Here is a 14,751-nt window from a genome sequence, read left to right on the forward strand (position 1 = left end):
GGGTGGGTGTATGTGTGTGTGTTTGTGTGTGCATGCAACTTACTCGTCTGCACCACCATCACCACCACCTCCGTCATCATCACGCTCACTCACTCACATTCTTGATTTTACTCCTTTTGAGCTTATCAGGTGGTGTTTTAACTTTCATTTTTATTATTCTTATCTTTATTTTGTATCACTACTCAGGGATTTTTTGTCTCCTTGCGTTATGAGAATGACTTCATTGTTCTCCTTCCGCATTTTATAATGAGTGTGCTTTCATTATACTTTTTATCTGAACATGATTTCAGTATTTTAGAATAGTGTGAACCTTTATAAAACGCCTCTTATGATTTATCAACGTATTTAACGCTGAACTTTATACTAACTTTTAACTTTTTATTTATTTTCATTGTGATGTTTTCCTTTCAAGTCAATTTTCATCATTTATCTTTAGCTCTTTACGCTATTTTCCCACATTGCCTTCTGTGCTGCATAACCTTGATCAAGTGTTCCCTATGGGCATTATTTTTTTCCCTTCGGCAGTGATCATCTCTTATATTTCGCTCTTTACACTATTTTTCAATTATTGCCTGTTGTTATACACAGTCTAGGTCAGGGGTCGCCGTATCCTTCTCCGGCCGCCCAGATGTGCTTCTAATCTGCCTTCGTGCATCTGTCCCCTTCTCGCACAGGACTTCAGCGAGAGTTTCCAGATCCTCCATGCGGGGCGGGCGTTGCGCATCCTCCGCCTGGCCAAGCTCCTCTCCCTGGTTCGCCTCCTCCGCCTCTCCCGGCTCGTCCGATACGTGTCGCAGTGGGAGGAGGTCTATGTAAGCAGCGTCAGTGTTACCCCTCTTTATTCTTTCTCTCGCCCTCACACACTCTCATTAACACTGACACACTCAGCTTCACAGATATGCTAATATGTATGCTGGAACATAGCCTCGTGCCTAGATAACCCACGCCTGTGTACGTATACATGATAAAGCAGCCACAGTTATATATAAATACAAGCCCTTTTGACCATGGTAAATAGCATGCGCGCTAAGGCCGGCCCCCTACTAGCCTTGCTGCGCGAAGGACACACTGTGTTTAGTTGGCAGTCCAAGTTACGTACCACAAGTGTGCCAATGCAAGCAGCATCCCAACAGTGTCCCAGTTCACCCTTCCCTAACCCCCTTCCCCTCCCCCTCGCCATGGTCACCCCAGCGGTACGGTCATGGACGATGACCTGACCTGGTGCGGCAGTGAACCAGTCCCTCCCCAAGGCACCAAGGCTGCGACCTCTTCACCGCATCAATAGAGACTTACTTGTAGATTAGCTGGCCATAGATTCCTGTAAACACCTCGTCCCCTAGACTAACAGCCCTGCCGCAGACGACTCCCTGGATAGTGGTCCGCGGTTCACCCCGAGGCAGCCGACCTCACTTGGCTCAGGTTCATAAATGAGGAAAGAAATAATATAAATAAACTAATACTAAGATGACTTATATAACATCCAGCTATATATATATATATATATATATATATATATATATATATATATATATATATATATATATATATATATATATATATATATATATATATATATATATATATATATATATATATATATATATATATATATATATATATATATATATATATATATATATATATATATATATATATATATATATATATATATATATATATATATATATATATATATATATATATATATATATATATATATATATATAAACGCCTATTGTTATTTATATATAAAAGTGGGTGCTACATACAATACAGGGAATCTCGAACACCGAGTGAGCAGTAGTGTTGCCAAGGCGCGGGGAGCGTGCACGAGACAGGAACAGTGAGTGGCTGGCTCGGGGTGGGACTCGCCCCTCCACACAAAGGCTCCCGCCAAAACACGCCAATTTAAAAACGATCTTTTCTCGTTTGTGAGCAATTTAAATGGCCCCCCCCCCCCCCCCCTCCTTTGTTTTGCTACCTTTTCCCCTTTCTGGCCTTTGTGGTGTTAATCTTTCGAGTCCTTTATTTGTACGGACTAATATTCTATTTTGTCAGTACCGTTCATGCCTTCATTGCCCAGGTCTCTTCCTGCCCACCAACCGGCCTCATTCGAGACTGCCATGATGGCTATGCAGGATGTTCCCAGCGAGTTGTTGTGTACAGGGCAGCAAACCTGTATTGATGGGGATCGAACCTCCGCCACTCACGAGACCTCATATCCCTTTCCCGTGGTGTCTCTGAATGTCATGAAATCAGTGAAATCAGTCACAAGACTTCTGTACATAACCTTCAGTAAAAGCTTCCAGAAGAATAGTTCCTGTAAATGCCAACTGCTTCACCCTGTGGCTGTGGTGTGCATGAGACACCAGTATCAGCAGTGTCGGACATCTTTTGGCTTTGTAATGACGGAGCATCGTGAGCGTGCCTTGCTGGACTCACCTGGCATGACACCTGGCATGACTCGTGTGTTGGAGGTGTGTCGTCTCAAGTGATCGTCGTGTGTGGCGCGGCGAGGCCCTCCCCGTCCAACTCATTTCTTTGTCCGTCTCACTCTACTTATGTACACTTGGTCGTGGCCAGATCAGTGACGATAAGCTGCAGCTCCTCCGCACGGACTGGCCATAGAGCCCCATACTGTGACGACAATTCTGCTTCCTTCCCGCCACTGGTAAGCAGAGGAGGAACAACCTACACCTACGGGAAGCTGCTGCTGCTGCTGTTCCGTCAGTCAGCTTTGTAAACACTTACCTCTGTGAATAGGAAGAGTCACCATAGAAGCTCAGCTGCTGCCTTGAGGGAGAGTCGAGGCAGACGGTGGTGTAGGCTGTCCGTGGTGGGCAGTGCCACTACCCTAACCCACCTTAGCAGTAACTCTTGTTGTTGTTCTGTTGTGACCTTAATGACCTTCGTGCCTGGTCCTGCCCTCCCTCCTCTGCCTCCTGACCTGTTGATGCCGTGATCCTGAACATGAGTCGGCTTTGTACATGGATAAAGGTACAATAGATACCCTCCACCACCTTATAGACTGGTAGACTACTCCTGTTGACCCCTCGCGCTGCTGCTGCTGCTGCTCCACTAGTGACCCTACTGACTGTGACCCCCGAACACCCTCAGCCTCACACGCGGGACGACACACACACACACACACACACACACACACACACCACACACACACACACACACACACACACACACACACACACACACACACACACACACACACACACACACACACACACACACACACGCACACACGAACCGACTCATTCTTCAGCCTGACACGTCTCTCTCGACTAACTGTTACATAACTTCAACGTGTTCCTCCCCTTCTCCTATATTCCTCTAACCTTTTTTTTTTTCTGTATATATTTCTTAGCTACAAAAACACGGACATAATTTTCCTGTTTCTCGTTTCCTCACTGTAAATTGTAGTTCCCTCACTTTTCCTATGTTTAGAAGCTCCTCCATCTCTCCCTCACTGAACTCTTTTATCTGTTCAGTTTGTCAGTAGTTCTCTTGTATATTTGGCCATACTGGACGCCGCTCCTGCCCGGGACTGTCCGGGGCACGAGAGGTCCACTGTGAGCTATCATGTACTGGTAGACATTTTGTAACGTATGTGATTCTTGTTCCACATGAGCTTCTTTAAAGGTATGGATTCATTTTTTCTGAACTGACGAACGTTGGCTGTAACGTTTCTGGCTTGTTTTCTCCCGGTAATTATTGCTCTGTGTCTCTCACTGTCTCTCTCTCGTCCGTCTGTTGTGAGCGAGAGAGCGTGGCACCTCTCACTGCTGGCTTCGTGCTTCTCTCCTCTACAACCATATCTTGTATTGTTCAACGCTTATGTGAAACAGGACTCATATGTACCCTTCTCTTAACTGCCACTGGTTTGCCTTACAATATGTCGAATCTTCCCTATTTTTATATATCTTTAATGATTCACTGAATTATCTGCTGATTGCAAGCATCGGGATGTTGGCAACAAGTCCGCTACACAGTGCTGCACTTTTCTGTCTATGACAAATGCTGGTCACCTGCCACCAACCTGAAGTATCCCAGAATGTGGCACATGACTTGAGCCACTCTGACCCGCGTGCCGACTTCTTTATGCCCAGCCTCAAATTGACGGTAACTGACTCCACTACTCCTGAATGTTGCCCAAATCGTGTATAATTACAAGCCTGGACATCATTTAAAAAGTCATTCTTGTTTCTCGCGGAGACAGTCTAGGCCCAGGCTGGGGAAGAGGCGCTTAGGGGTGGTGTGGGGCGGGAACTCCCTCCCCCCGCGGCGACACGAACAGCCCTGAGTAGCCGGGCCACGTCGCGTCGCCTCGCCTGACACGCCCGGCAGCCTCTCGCCCCAGCGTCCGTGTTCATCTTGAGGCGGCAGAGTAAACCTTCGCCTCCCCAACCTGAACCGGAACAAGCTCTGTGCAGCGAGCCGAGACAAAATCCCTCTGCCATGTGGCTCCTTTCTGTCTGGTTCAGGGCTTGTTGTATCTGGGCCGCGATATCTTTTTGTTTTCCTGGCAGATAAGTAATTTAACATATGTGATAGAAGTCGGACAGTGTGAGGCAGGCCTGTGCTTCTGAGACTTAACCTTAGAATTCGGCTCACCAACCACCCGTTCCCCTCCAGCGTTCTGCTCCGACTCTGCCTCTCCCTCCCTCCAACCTGGCCCTTACCTCTGTGCCTCTTACTCTTCTCTTCGGTTCTAGATCCTAAAGAACCACCGCAAAAAGCACAGTGAGAGACGGAGTCCGCCTGGTGGCTCAGATGCCCTGAACAGACGTAAAAGGAAGCCGTACAATGTTTACAATATTCCATTTTTTAAGGTAAATTAATCCCTCTTACCTTAGGATGTACAGTACCGACCTTTATTCCCCCTGCCTGTCCGTCGTCCCTTCCGTCTTCCCGTCATGCGCCTTCCTGCCTGCCCTTTGCTGTCTGTCTGAAGTGCCTGTCTTGGCTTGGTCTTGGTCTTGTTGCCCCGAGCTTCCCTTGCATGGTCCAGCAACCCGCCTGTGCCCGAGCCGTGTCCACACATCGTTCGTCCTAGGCTATTTTCCTTCTTACTACCTTTTTTTGGGTGATATCTAAATTATATTTTTGCCAGGAGGATATATTTTCCCCCGCTTTAATATATTTTTCTGTTTTCTTTTTGTGCTTGACCTGAAGAGGAATAGAAAGAACACGAGGAGACGCGGGCATGCAGTAGTGTCGCCCGCTGCATGGCTGACAGGCTGCTCGTTGGTGGTCATCCTAACACCCTTGACTCGTGGGCTAGTCACGCTGAAAAAAGGCTACAACTGCTTCAAGATGCGCCGAAAAAATGATAAATAGATAAAACTCCAGTCATATCCCAGCTGCCACTAAGTCAGCACGCCATCGGCCGCCACTCACAGGCTGCATCGACAGTATAAATTTCAGCCGCCAAATGTTTCCGCTGTCCATCTCGGCCACCCTGCCAGTCTTCTAGTCGCAACAACCGTAGTGAAGCATTGTCTACGGTGCTTCTTAAGTAAATAACAAACAAAGTTACCTGAATGACCTTGAGCCATGCTGAGGTCACGCTGGGTCAACATAAGGCTTCAGGCTTGCAGGTGGTCAAAGGGAACAGGACATCAGTCGACTTTTCCAGCCCCATTCCCGCGGTGTTTAAGAGGCTGCGACGAGGCACTGCCTAGCCCGCCCAGCCCCTAACTTACCCCAAGTCCCCCGCCGCCCTTCCTTCATATATGTACCACAATAAGATCGTTTTTCCCTTTTCTCCCCTCTCTCAGTGGATTTACTTAGTCAGCTTGATGTTATGTGAACGAGACTACACGACCGTCTTCGTTTGTTCACAATTTACATTTTCATCATAATGTGGAGTGTGATGCAAACACATGCGCGTGGAACAGTGGACCCACAACACATCTGCTGCTCCCTTTCCTTCACTCACGCGTCCAACACCCGACGAACCGTGCGGGCCGATGCTCGGCGGGTTATATTTACAGATTAATGATAATTATTAAAGTAATAATAAACATGATAATATTACAAATATGAATAATGAAATACTGATAATAATGAAAAAATAAAAACAGGGATTGTGTAAACCATAATGATTGCAATAATAATAATAACGGTAATATTGATATTGATGGTGATAAGGATAACAGCGGCGCGGTGAACAGCTGCTGTCGACGCTGATCGTTGTGGTGGCGGTGGTGGGTGTGGCCTCGGCGCCGCCCACACCGCTATGGCACCACCCGCGGCTTATCGGTCCGAAGGGAATTATGTGTATTTTTATTGCATTATCCCCATGAGAGAGTAGTTTTTCAGTTGGAAAACATACGTAGTTATAAAATAATTCAGAAATTGGACACAACTATACTTTCAGGAAATTATCATCGAAAGTTCTTGACACGACACCGTAGACTCCCCCATCCTCTGCATCGCATACCCCAACAGTACCCGCCCGCCGGGCCTCGTTGCGGCAGTCTTTCATCCAGAGTTGTGGCGTCGCCTCTTACGAGTCTCCCTTCTTCTTTGCCCCTTTGTCCCCCGACCACAGTGACGGCCTCCGTGCCGCACGTCACATGCCGTTTGTAGCGCCGAGCACCAGGCTTAACGTCGCCGCGCGCCGCTCAGACTTCTGACTAATAATGCCTACTACATTTTTCAGATTAGGATCCATATATATATATATATATATATATATATATATATATATATATATATATATATATATATATATATATATATATATATATATATATATATATATATACGACATAAAGTGCTGCGGGCCAGCGGCGTTGGTACGATGATTGGTGACAGTGTTAGCCACAGTGAAATACACCACAGGAAAGAGTCTTGGACGCTCACTAATGCATGTGCATGCACCACACTTTACTTCTTGCTTCTTGCAGGAATGCAACAAAGCATTGCTTGGAAAGAAACACATACACAAACAAATTCATAATCAACGCATCTAGAAAGTCATAGAGTCTTTATTAAATTTCGAATACTGACAGTTAACGGCTGACTCATAGTGGATTTCAGTGTTCGTCAAGAAGTGCCCTTAAGTATTCGGGATTTAAGCTAGACCCCCATTCAAAGGTAGAATAGCTGAGACAGGGTTCAAGCTAAAGCTTTGCCATTCACTCTAAAGTAACAACAAAAAATATAACTTGAGTCACTGGTGAGAAATATTTGCCATTGTTTGCTAAGCCTGTGAACATACACTTTTGACATGTAACTCTGAGCACATAGGAAGACGCGGCCCTCAGCGGCTCCAGCAGTAGCAGCTTCCGGGACAGGCGCCAGCTGCTATCCTGAATGCTTCCCTCCTCCCTTTGCCACAAACAGTTCCTCAACATGGCGTCCGTCTTCATGCGCATCTTCAACCTCATCTCCATGATGCTCCTGATCGGCCACTGGTCAGGCTGCCTCCAGTTCCTCGTGCCCATGCTGCAGGGCTTTCCCTCCAACTCTTGGGTGGCAATCAACGAGCTTCAGGTAAGCGGCTGCCACCTGCCCTGCCCCCCACGTGCGACAGCGGTGGTGGTGGTGTGGGCGTACTGCTTGACTCTTTAAGTTGTTCATTTGAATTCAGTTTAGATGTCTCGGTGGGCAGTTTGTCCATGCACGGAAAACAAGCATTTTGCCAACTATAACTGACTGTTCTCGTGAGACAGTGGACAGACGAGAAAAAAACTCACCTTGGCAACATTAATGTGCCTCCCACCTCTCCCACACTGGGTTTGGTAGTTGAGCGAGCGAGCGAGAGAGAGAGAGAGAGAGAGAGAGAGAGAGAGAGAGAGTATGCGCTTCCTTGGTAAGTATATAATTGTATGCATGTTATGTCCTTGTGAATATGTATGTGTTTAGAAGAATTTTTCGTAGCTTCAATCAGTTTTGCTGCTTAACTAGGTCTCAGCAACAGCTGTTTATGTCTGACCTGAAAAATGCCTGACTCAGGCACGGTTAGCTTGAGGGAGGTACGTGTGCCCCATCGAGGGCAACACAGGCCCAGAACAGCCTCAAGACATTTGTAGACATATTTAAGGTCACTGAATAGCGCCAGCTAACCTTGAGTGTGCCCGCCATAAATCATTGTTAGTAGAGATAGGTTTCCCTTCCATTACAGTGAAGGAACTGACCCTTTCTTTTGTACTCTTCATTCTGAACTTTGAAAGTCAACACAACATAGTTCATTAGCATTACATTAAGCTGTGAAGTGTTGAGACCCTGCAAAAGAATAGATTATCAAACACTTGAAAATAAAATTAGTTTAGTAGTGCAGTGTCGTCAACCGCCCCGAGCTGCTTCTCTCTTTTTCTCTCCTTCCTGTTATTGCTTCTTTATGGGTGGCCGGGGGGTTTATCCTCTCAAGGGTCCTGTGTCCCTGCCCACGTCTAGCAGTCAGTCCAGCCCCTGATTTGGGTTGGTTTAAGAGGGGCCAACTACCTCTCCCCGGAAAACCTTTACTCACCCAAAAAGCAAATCAAGATGAAGAGTTCAGTTCTACTTGGGGCCCCAGTCTGACCGTGCGGCAGGCTTCCTCGCTGCAACTGCATCGGGAGAGCCTGCCGTCAGTGACGGGCTCAGGGCAAAGTCTTCGGGACCCCTTCCCTTCGATGGAGGGAGGGCCCCCTAGCCCCTCCAACCCAACTTTTTTTTTTTAGGGTGGCCAGGATGGTACGGCGCCCGTCCGCAGAACCAGGCCTGGGATTAACCTTCGGAGGGGTCTGCGTGTGGGCCCCTGGAACGTCCTGAGCCTCTCGGAGGATCACCGACTGCCTGACCTATCAAATGAGCTCAGAAGGCTGAAGGTGGATATATTGTAACTGAGGCGAGGAGGCCTGGCAGTGGCGAGATCAGTAGTAGGGTGTACATCTACTACTGGTCCAGCATGAGCAATGATGCCCGTCTTAAGGAGATAACTATATTTACCTCCAGCCAACTGCAGCTTGTTGTGGTTAAGGTTACTCCGGTTGATGAGTATACAATGGGATTGAGGCTAAAGCACACCCTGGACTTTATGTCTCTTATTGCGGTGTACGCTCCTGCCGAGATGTGTGAAGCTGAAGAAAAGGTATTCTACGCCAAACTCGACTCTAGTATCCCCCTTCGGGAAACACTCATTGTCTTGGGCGAATCAAATTCTGCTACTGGTACTGACAGAGTTGGGTATGAGTTTGAGTCGGTCACCATGGTTCGGGTACCAGGAACACCAACAGCTCTTCTGAATTTTGCAAGATCCAGAAGGTTCAGAATTGCAGCTTCTTGGTACCAGAGACCAGAGATGCACCATTGGACTTTGAATAGCAATCCTAGAAGGGTAGCTGAGAAGGTTGACTACATCCTTTTAAGCACTTGTTAGAGTATTCTCACGAACTACAGGGTTTTTCAGAGTGCTAAGTTCTTTGCAACTGATCATAAGCTTGCTATTGCACCACTCAAATAACTCATGAGTGTGCAATGACAGTCTCAAATCTGTTCGGTGTTCCCAGTACCCTTAAAGACCCTGGAGAACTAAGGAATACCTTCAAACATGAAATTCTTCAAGCTGCAAAGGAGTGCATTGGAGAGCGCCCAAGATCAAGGAGTGGTTTTGCTTCGGGGTAACAACGGACAATATCGAGAAGTCGCGCTACTGGGCTTGCTGGGTACTGGGACTAATATAGGACTCTGTCACGTAAGACTAGAGCTTTCCTTATGAGAGACAAGGGAAGTCTGAGGAGTCTCGTTGAGTATGTCGAGAGCCATTTCAATGCAAATGACCTCCAGCCTGCTTATCGAGCTTTAAAGAAACTCCGCTCCGAACCTCCTTCTCAGATGAGCGCTATCCGAACAGCAGATGGTTGCCTCATGTCAGACATGGATGGGCAGAGGGCTTGTTGGGTGTGTACATTGAGCAGTTGTACATGGCGGACCTTAGACGGGCAGCTTCTAGCTTCTGGGTTACAAATGGCGGATACCGATCCACCCATTGACGAAAGCCCACCCTCTCTTGGCGAGGTCAGAGAGGCTGTGGCAGGGTTGTGGTTTTGGAAAGGCAACTGGTATTTGCAACATCATGCCGAAGCTGTTCATAGCTGGAGGTAAGGCCATGATCCACGGTTTGCATTCGGTCTGGACTGCAGTCTGGTATCATTCTTCCTGACTGGAAAAGGGAGCTGGTCGTCCCTATCTGGAAAGGGAAAGGGAACCGTCAGGACTACACCAACTACCCTACTCACTGTGCCAGGCAAGGTGATTGCCCATCTATTGCTCATGCGGATTCGCAGCCAACTGCTGAAGCTGCGGAGACATGAGCAGTCCGGGTTCACGACTGGTAAGTCGACAAATAACCGTATCCTAGCGCTTGGTGTACTAGTGGAGGGCCGACGCGAGTTTCGACAGGGGATGCTTGCACCCTATGTCGATCTCAAGAAGACGTTTGATACAGTTCATCGCGAGGCACTCTGGGATCTGCGACTCCGTGGGATTACTGCAAGGACCGTTGTTCCATTGACTGGCCTGCACTTTGAGACTAAGAGTTCTATGAAGTGTGAGTGGGTGGGGGGGCGTGTCCAGATTCTATCCCGTAAATGAGGGAGTAAGGTAGAGCTGTGTCCTTACTCTATCACTCTTCAACACTCGCATGGATTAGTTACTAAGCATAGTTGTGGATCAAAGTCATTGTGGAGCATATGTTGGCAATAATAAGATCACTAACCTTGTTTTTACCAATGATGTAGTAATCCTTGTGGAGTCACTGAAGAGTTTTGATGATGGCTCTCGAGGCACTGCACAAGGAGGTGAAGCCCTTGGGACTCTAGGTCTCCTAGGCTAAGACCAAGGTACAGGTGTTGGAGGCTTACTGGATGAAACTGTATAATATATTCATGCGTGTGGCAAGGACACTGATATCTTGGAAAATTTTACTTACCCATGTAGCGTGGTCCAGAACAATGGTGGGTCTCGTTAAGAAGTCTTATGGCGGATTGGCTTGGCCCACGCTGTTATGGACTCACTCAGCACGAGTATATGGTGTTGTCGATACCTATGCAGAAGGACAAAGATCCGGATCTTCAAGTTCCTTTTGCTTCCTGTCTTACTCAGTGGCTGTGAGACATAGTCACTGAATAGCGACTTGAAAATGCGGATTGATGCCCTTGTAATAAGTGCCCATACAGAATCATGGGATATCGCTGGAATGACTTAATGTTAAACCGGTATTTACTCCGTGAGACTGATTCGAGGTCTATCACCTGCATAGTCCGTCAACGCCAACTCCGGCTATACGGGCATGTGGCTCGCTACCCAGAGGCCGCCCCTGCTCACCGGGTTGTAAGAGACAACCTCGAGTAAAGGAGGCCAAGGGAACGCCCACAGAGTTCGTGGCTTGAGCAAATCGATATATCCTACCATGAGTTTTTTTGGGATGGGAAGGGGGCCTCATGGAGATTTGCCAAACACAACCCCTGGGTTTGGCGTCGTAGGGTGGGTGAGGCGACGCACCCTCCTGCGTATGCCTATTGAATGATTGATTGTCTGTACCGATACCCTCCCAAAGCTGACCTTTTGATGTGTTCATTATAATTAAATCCCATCTCAGGCGATATCACACCCCTCCCCTCCTACCTCCACCCATTCACTAATGCCCGTGGCTGCCTTACAGAACTCCTACTGGCTAGAGCAGTACTCGTGGGCGTTCTTCAAGGCCATGTCGCACATGTTGTGTATCGGGTACGGGCGCTTCCCGCCTCAGAACCTCACCGACCTGTGGCTCACCATGATATCCATGATCTCCGGCGCCACCTGCTACGCCCTTTTCATCGGCCACGCCACCAACCTGATCCAGTCGCTGGACTCTTCCCGCCGCCAGTACCGCGAGCGGGTAGGTCTCTCGTCACCCTCCCTTCACTTATGCTTGTCTTTCTTCTCTTTCAGGAATCCTTTTGGTTAGAGCAATACTCTTGGGCGTTATTTAAAGCCATGTCGCACATGCTGTGCATCGGATATGGTCGGTTTCCCCCGCAGTCGTTGACCGACATGTGGCTTACTATGCTCTCAATGATCTGCGGCGCGACCTGTTACGCGCTCTTCCTGGGGCACGCCACCAACCTCATCCAGTCACTTGACAGTTCGCGAAGACAATATCGGGAGAAGGTGAGTACCGGGTCTGCTACCGGCTGTCCTTCCCTCCCGCCTGCTGGTGGGCATGGCGGGTTTCGAGCCTTCCAGAGTGTGACTGTAGCGTGGTGCATGCGGTGTTATGCATGGCTGCCTCTGCTTGCTTGTCTACTGCACCTGCTGCTTCTCCCCTGCTGCCTGCCACGGCCCCCTCCCCCCCTCACGCACCACAGCCCCGCCTTGCTCGACTCACCATCCCTGCTCCACCTCCAAACACCCCAGCTGCTTCTCAACACTTAAACTATGTAACTTCATCCCCCCCCCCCCCCCCCACATCCCTATACTTCCCTCCCCGCCTGCCGCCAGCCCTATGCCCCGTCTGCACCCCCAGGGCTGCAGGCAGCTCGGGAGGACCGACCCAGCCCAGACCGGGCCCCGAGCCTGAGGGTCAAGGGCCTTCGCAAGGGGGACGGTGAGTGCACCGCCCGCTTGCAGCAGTGACGAGACATTCAATACCTTGTTACTTTTTAAGCACTTGTTTGAGTCACCAAAATTATTTGCACCTACGTTCGAAACATGGTCATGAGTGCCAAAGAGAAGAGCAGAATAGACACCTCATTGAGGAACACTGACCGCCTGGTCCTGGCGAGGAGCGGGAGGAAGGTCCCAGTGGGGCGCGCAGGTCTCGCCTGAGCAAAATAAGTCATGTCTCTCATTCTACATTTGGGAACGGAAAGATATGTCTCCTGCAAGGATCGAAGACGTCATTCCCTGTGAAGCATGAAGTTTTAAAATCCTCCAAGGACCTGGGGTCCATCGTTCCCGCACCAGAGACTCAAACCTTCCTCCCTCATAAAGACTGGGCTCATCAATTCCACTGAGGCCTGGGAATACTATTCCCCTCAGAGGTTTGGAAATATGTCTGTCCCTTAACGATTCACGAGAGACGGAGACCTGCTTACCCCCAATAGGGCTACTGAGCTCATTCTTCAGAGTGCACATTCATGTATCCATTCACCCGCCAGAGCTCGCTGCCCTTTGTTGCTTAATAGTCATGGAGAGTGGCCGCGCTGCAACGCGCAAGGATAGACCTCAGGTCCTGAGGCTAGAGGGTCACCTCCCACTCCCCAGAAGAAGCTAATTATCTGTTCTTCAGACCATCACACAGCGTGATACTGTCATGAAAAAATGTTTTAACCATATTTTTAAAGAATTTGATATGCCTGCATTTTTTGTACAGATCTTCCTTTACGTTTTCCTGATTTTCCACATGAACTGCTTGAGATAGCAGAATGCTTTGAATTTTCCACTAAAGTATTACATTTTTGGCTTCTGGGGGTGCATGTGAACACGCCAGCTCCTCAGTGGCAGTGGACGAGAGAGATACTGAATATCACAAAATCAAAGACTCATTGGTTGATGTCTTAATTATCAACAATCAAGTATTTTCTGAACCCATGTCAAGTAAGGGTTTCCAGGATTGGCTGAGTCCGTAGAGTAACTAAAGAGGCCATTTGGCACAGTAATATAATATTAAAATACTTTTGATGGAATAAACCATTGTTAACATGAAGATTTCAAAAGGTGTCACTCAGACGATTCCTTAAGTACCATTCATGTATCTCTGTTGCACTAACAAGCACCGAAACAGCGCGTCTAAATCCCACAACAATTCGGTCATTCATTCATTCAGCTGCTCAGTTCACTTTTGTTCTCTCAAAGCACAGAATGCCTTGCCCGGCCCAGGCCTCACGCGGCCACACTCACAGCTGCGAGACGAACGTGACTTTGGTTCTCATCACGGCCACTCAGTTTCCTTAATTAATCACAATGAATAAAATCACTTATTGTCACAACTAATAAAGTCCTCTGCCTTTTAATCGCCAGACAAGCACTTAACATGTCAAACGCTGCCACTGACGCGGGCGTGTTAGTCTCCTAGTGGAAGTTTGTCTAGGGAAGGCCAGACGGTAGCAGAGTCGGCTGCTCACCAATTTTGTCTATAAAAATCAGCCATATTTTAAGACCTGTCCCTCATGTTTACCTCTTTCCAACTCATTCATTTACTTGAAACTCATTATAGTGAGTGAGTCTTCGTCTCAGGCTTTGTACAAACTCCTTCTTTCTTACATATGCTCCCGCCATGATCCCTGTCCCACTCCTTGCCGAGGTGCATCCAAGGACTGGTGAGCACCACCTGGCGGCCGCCGCTGAGCCCCCTCGTCCACCAGCCTCCTGCGGGACGAGGGGGCACGAGGGTGAGTGTTGTGCTCCTCATCCCTTGTGAGACACTTCCGGCAACGACCACAACTTGTCAACTCACGACTGTTCTACACTGACAGTATAACGCTTCGACGCTAAACACAAAGTCACAGGAACTTTGTACCCAAATGACGCGACCGATCTTGACTGGAAGCTTTGTGTAGAGGACCAAACCCCACTTTGGAGCTCTCGACTCTTTTCAGTCCAGACACCGTGAGTTTTGTTGCTGTCCACCACCCGGCTCTCCACCATCTTCGGACGCCAGTGTCTTAGCTAACATTCTCTCTGTCACTGCCACCTTCACGGACTTCTTCGCGTGAGCTGCTTCCCAATAGCTCCTCTGACGCCGACGACAGACAGTCCGGGAGA

The 14,751-nt window shown here is 48.3% G+C and overlaps 1 protein-coding gene across 2 annotated transcripts in view; it reads left to right on the top strand.

The window, feature by feature from the left end:
* Window positions 1-14,751, top strand: part of LOC126995624 (potassium/sodium hyperpolarization-activated cyclic nucleotide-gated channel 2-like) — a 57,598-nt gene that overhangs the window by 16,445 nt on the left and 26,402 nt on the right. Inside the window, exons 4-7 of one of the 2 annotated variants that reach the window (XM_050855344.1) lie at window positions 675-812; window positions 4,728-4,844; window positions 7,366-7,515; window positions 11,666-11,884. In XM_050855344.1, coding sequence (XP_050711301.1) covers window positions 675-812; window positions 4,728-4,844; window positions 7,366-7,515; window positions 11,666-11,884 — 624 coding nt within the window. The remainder of the gene's footprint in view (window positions 1-674; window positions 813-4,727; window positions 4,845-7,365; window positions 7,516-11,665; window positions 11,885-14,751) is intronic. The other variant, XM_050855354.1, reaches the window with a different exon arrangement.

The sequence above is a fragment of the Eriocheir sinensis genome, chromosome 1 (genome assembly GCF_024679095.1).
Source record: "Eriocheir sinensis breed Jianghai 21 chromosome 1, ASM2467909v1, whole genome shotgun sequence".
Taxonomy (NCBI): domain Eukaryota; kingdom Metazoa; phylum Arthropoda; class Malacostraca; order Decapoda; family Varunidae; genus Eriocheir; species Eriocheir sinensis.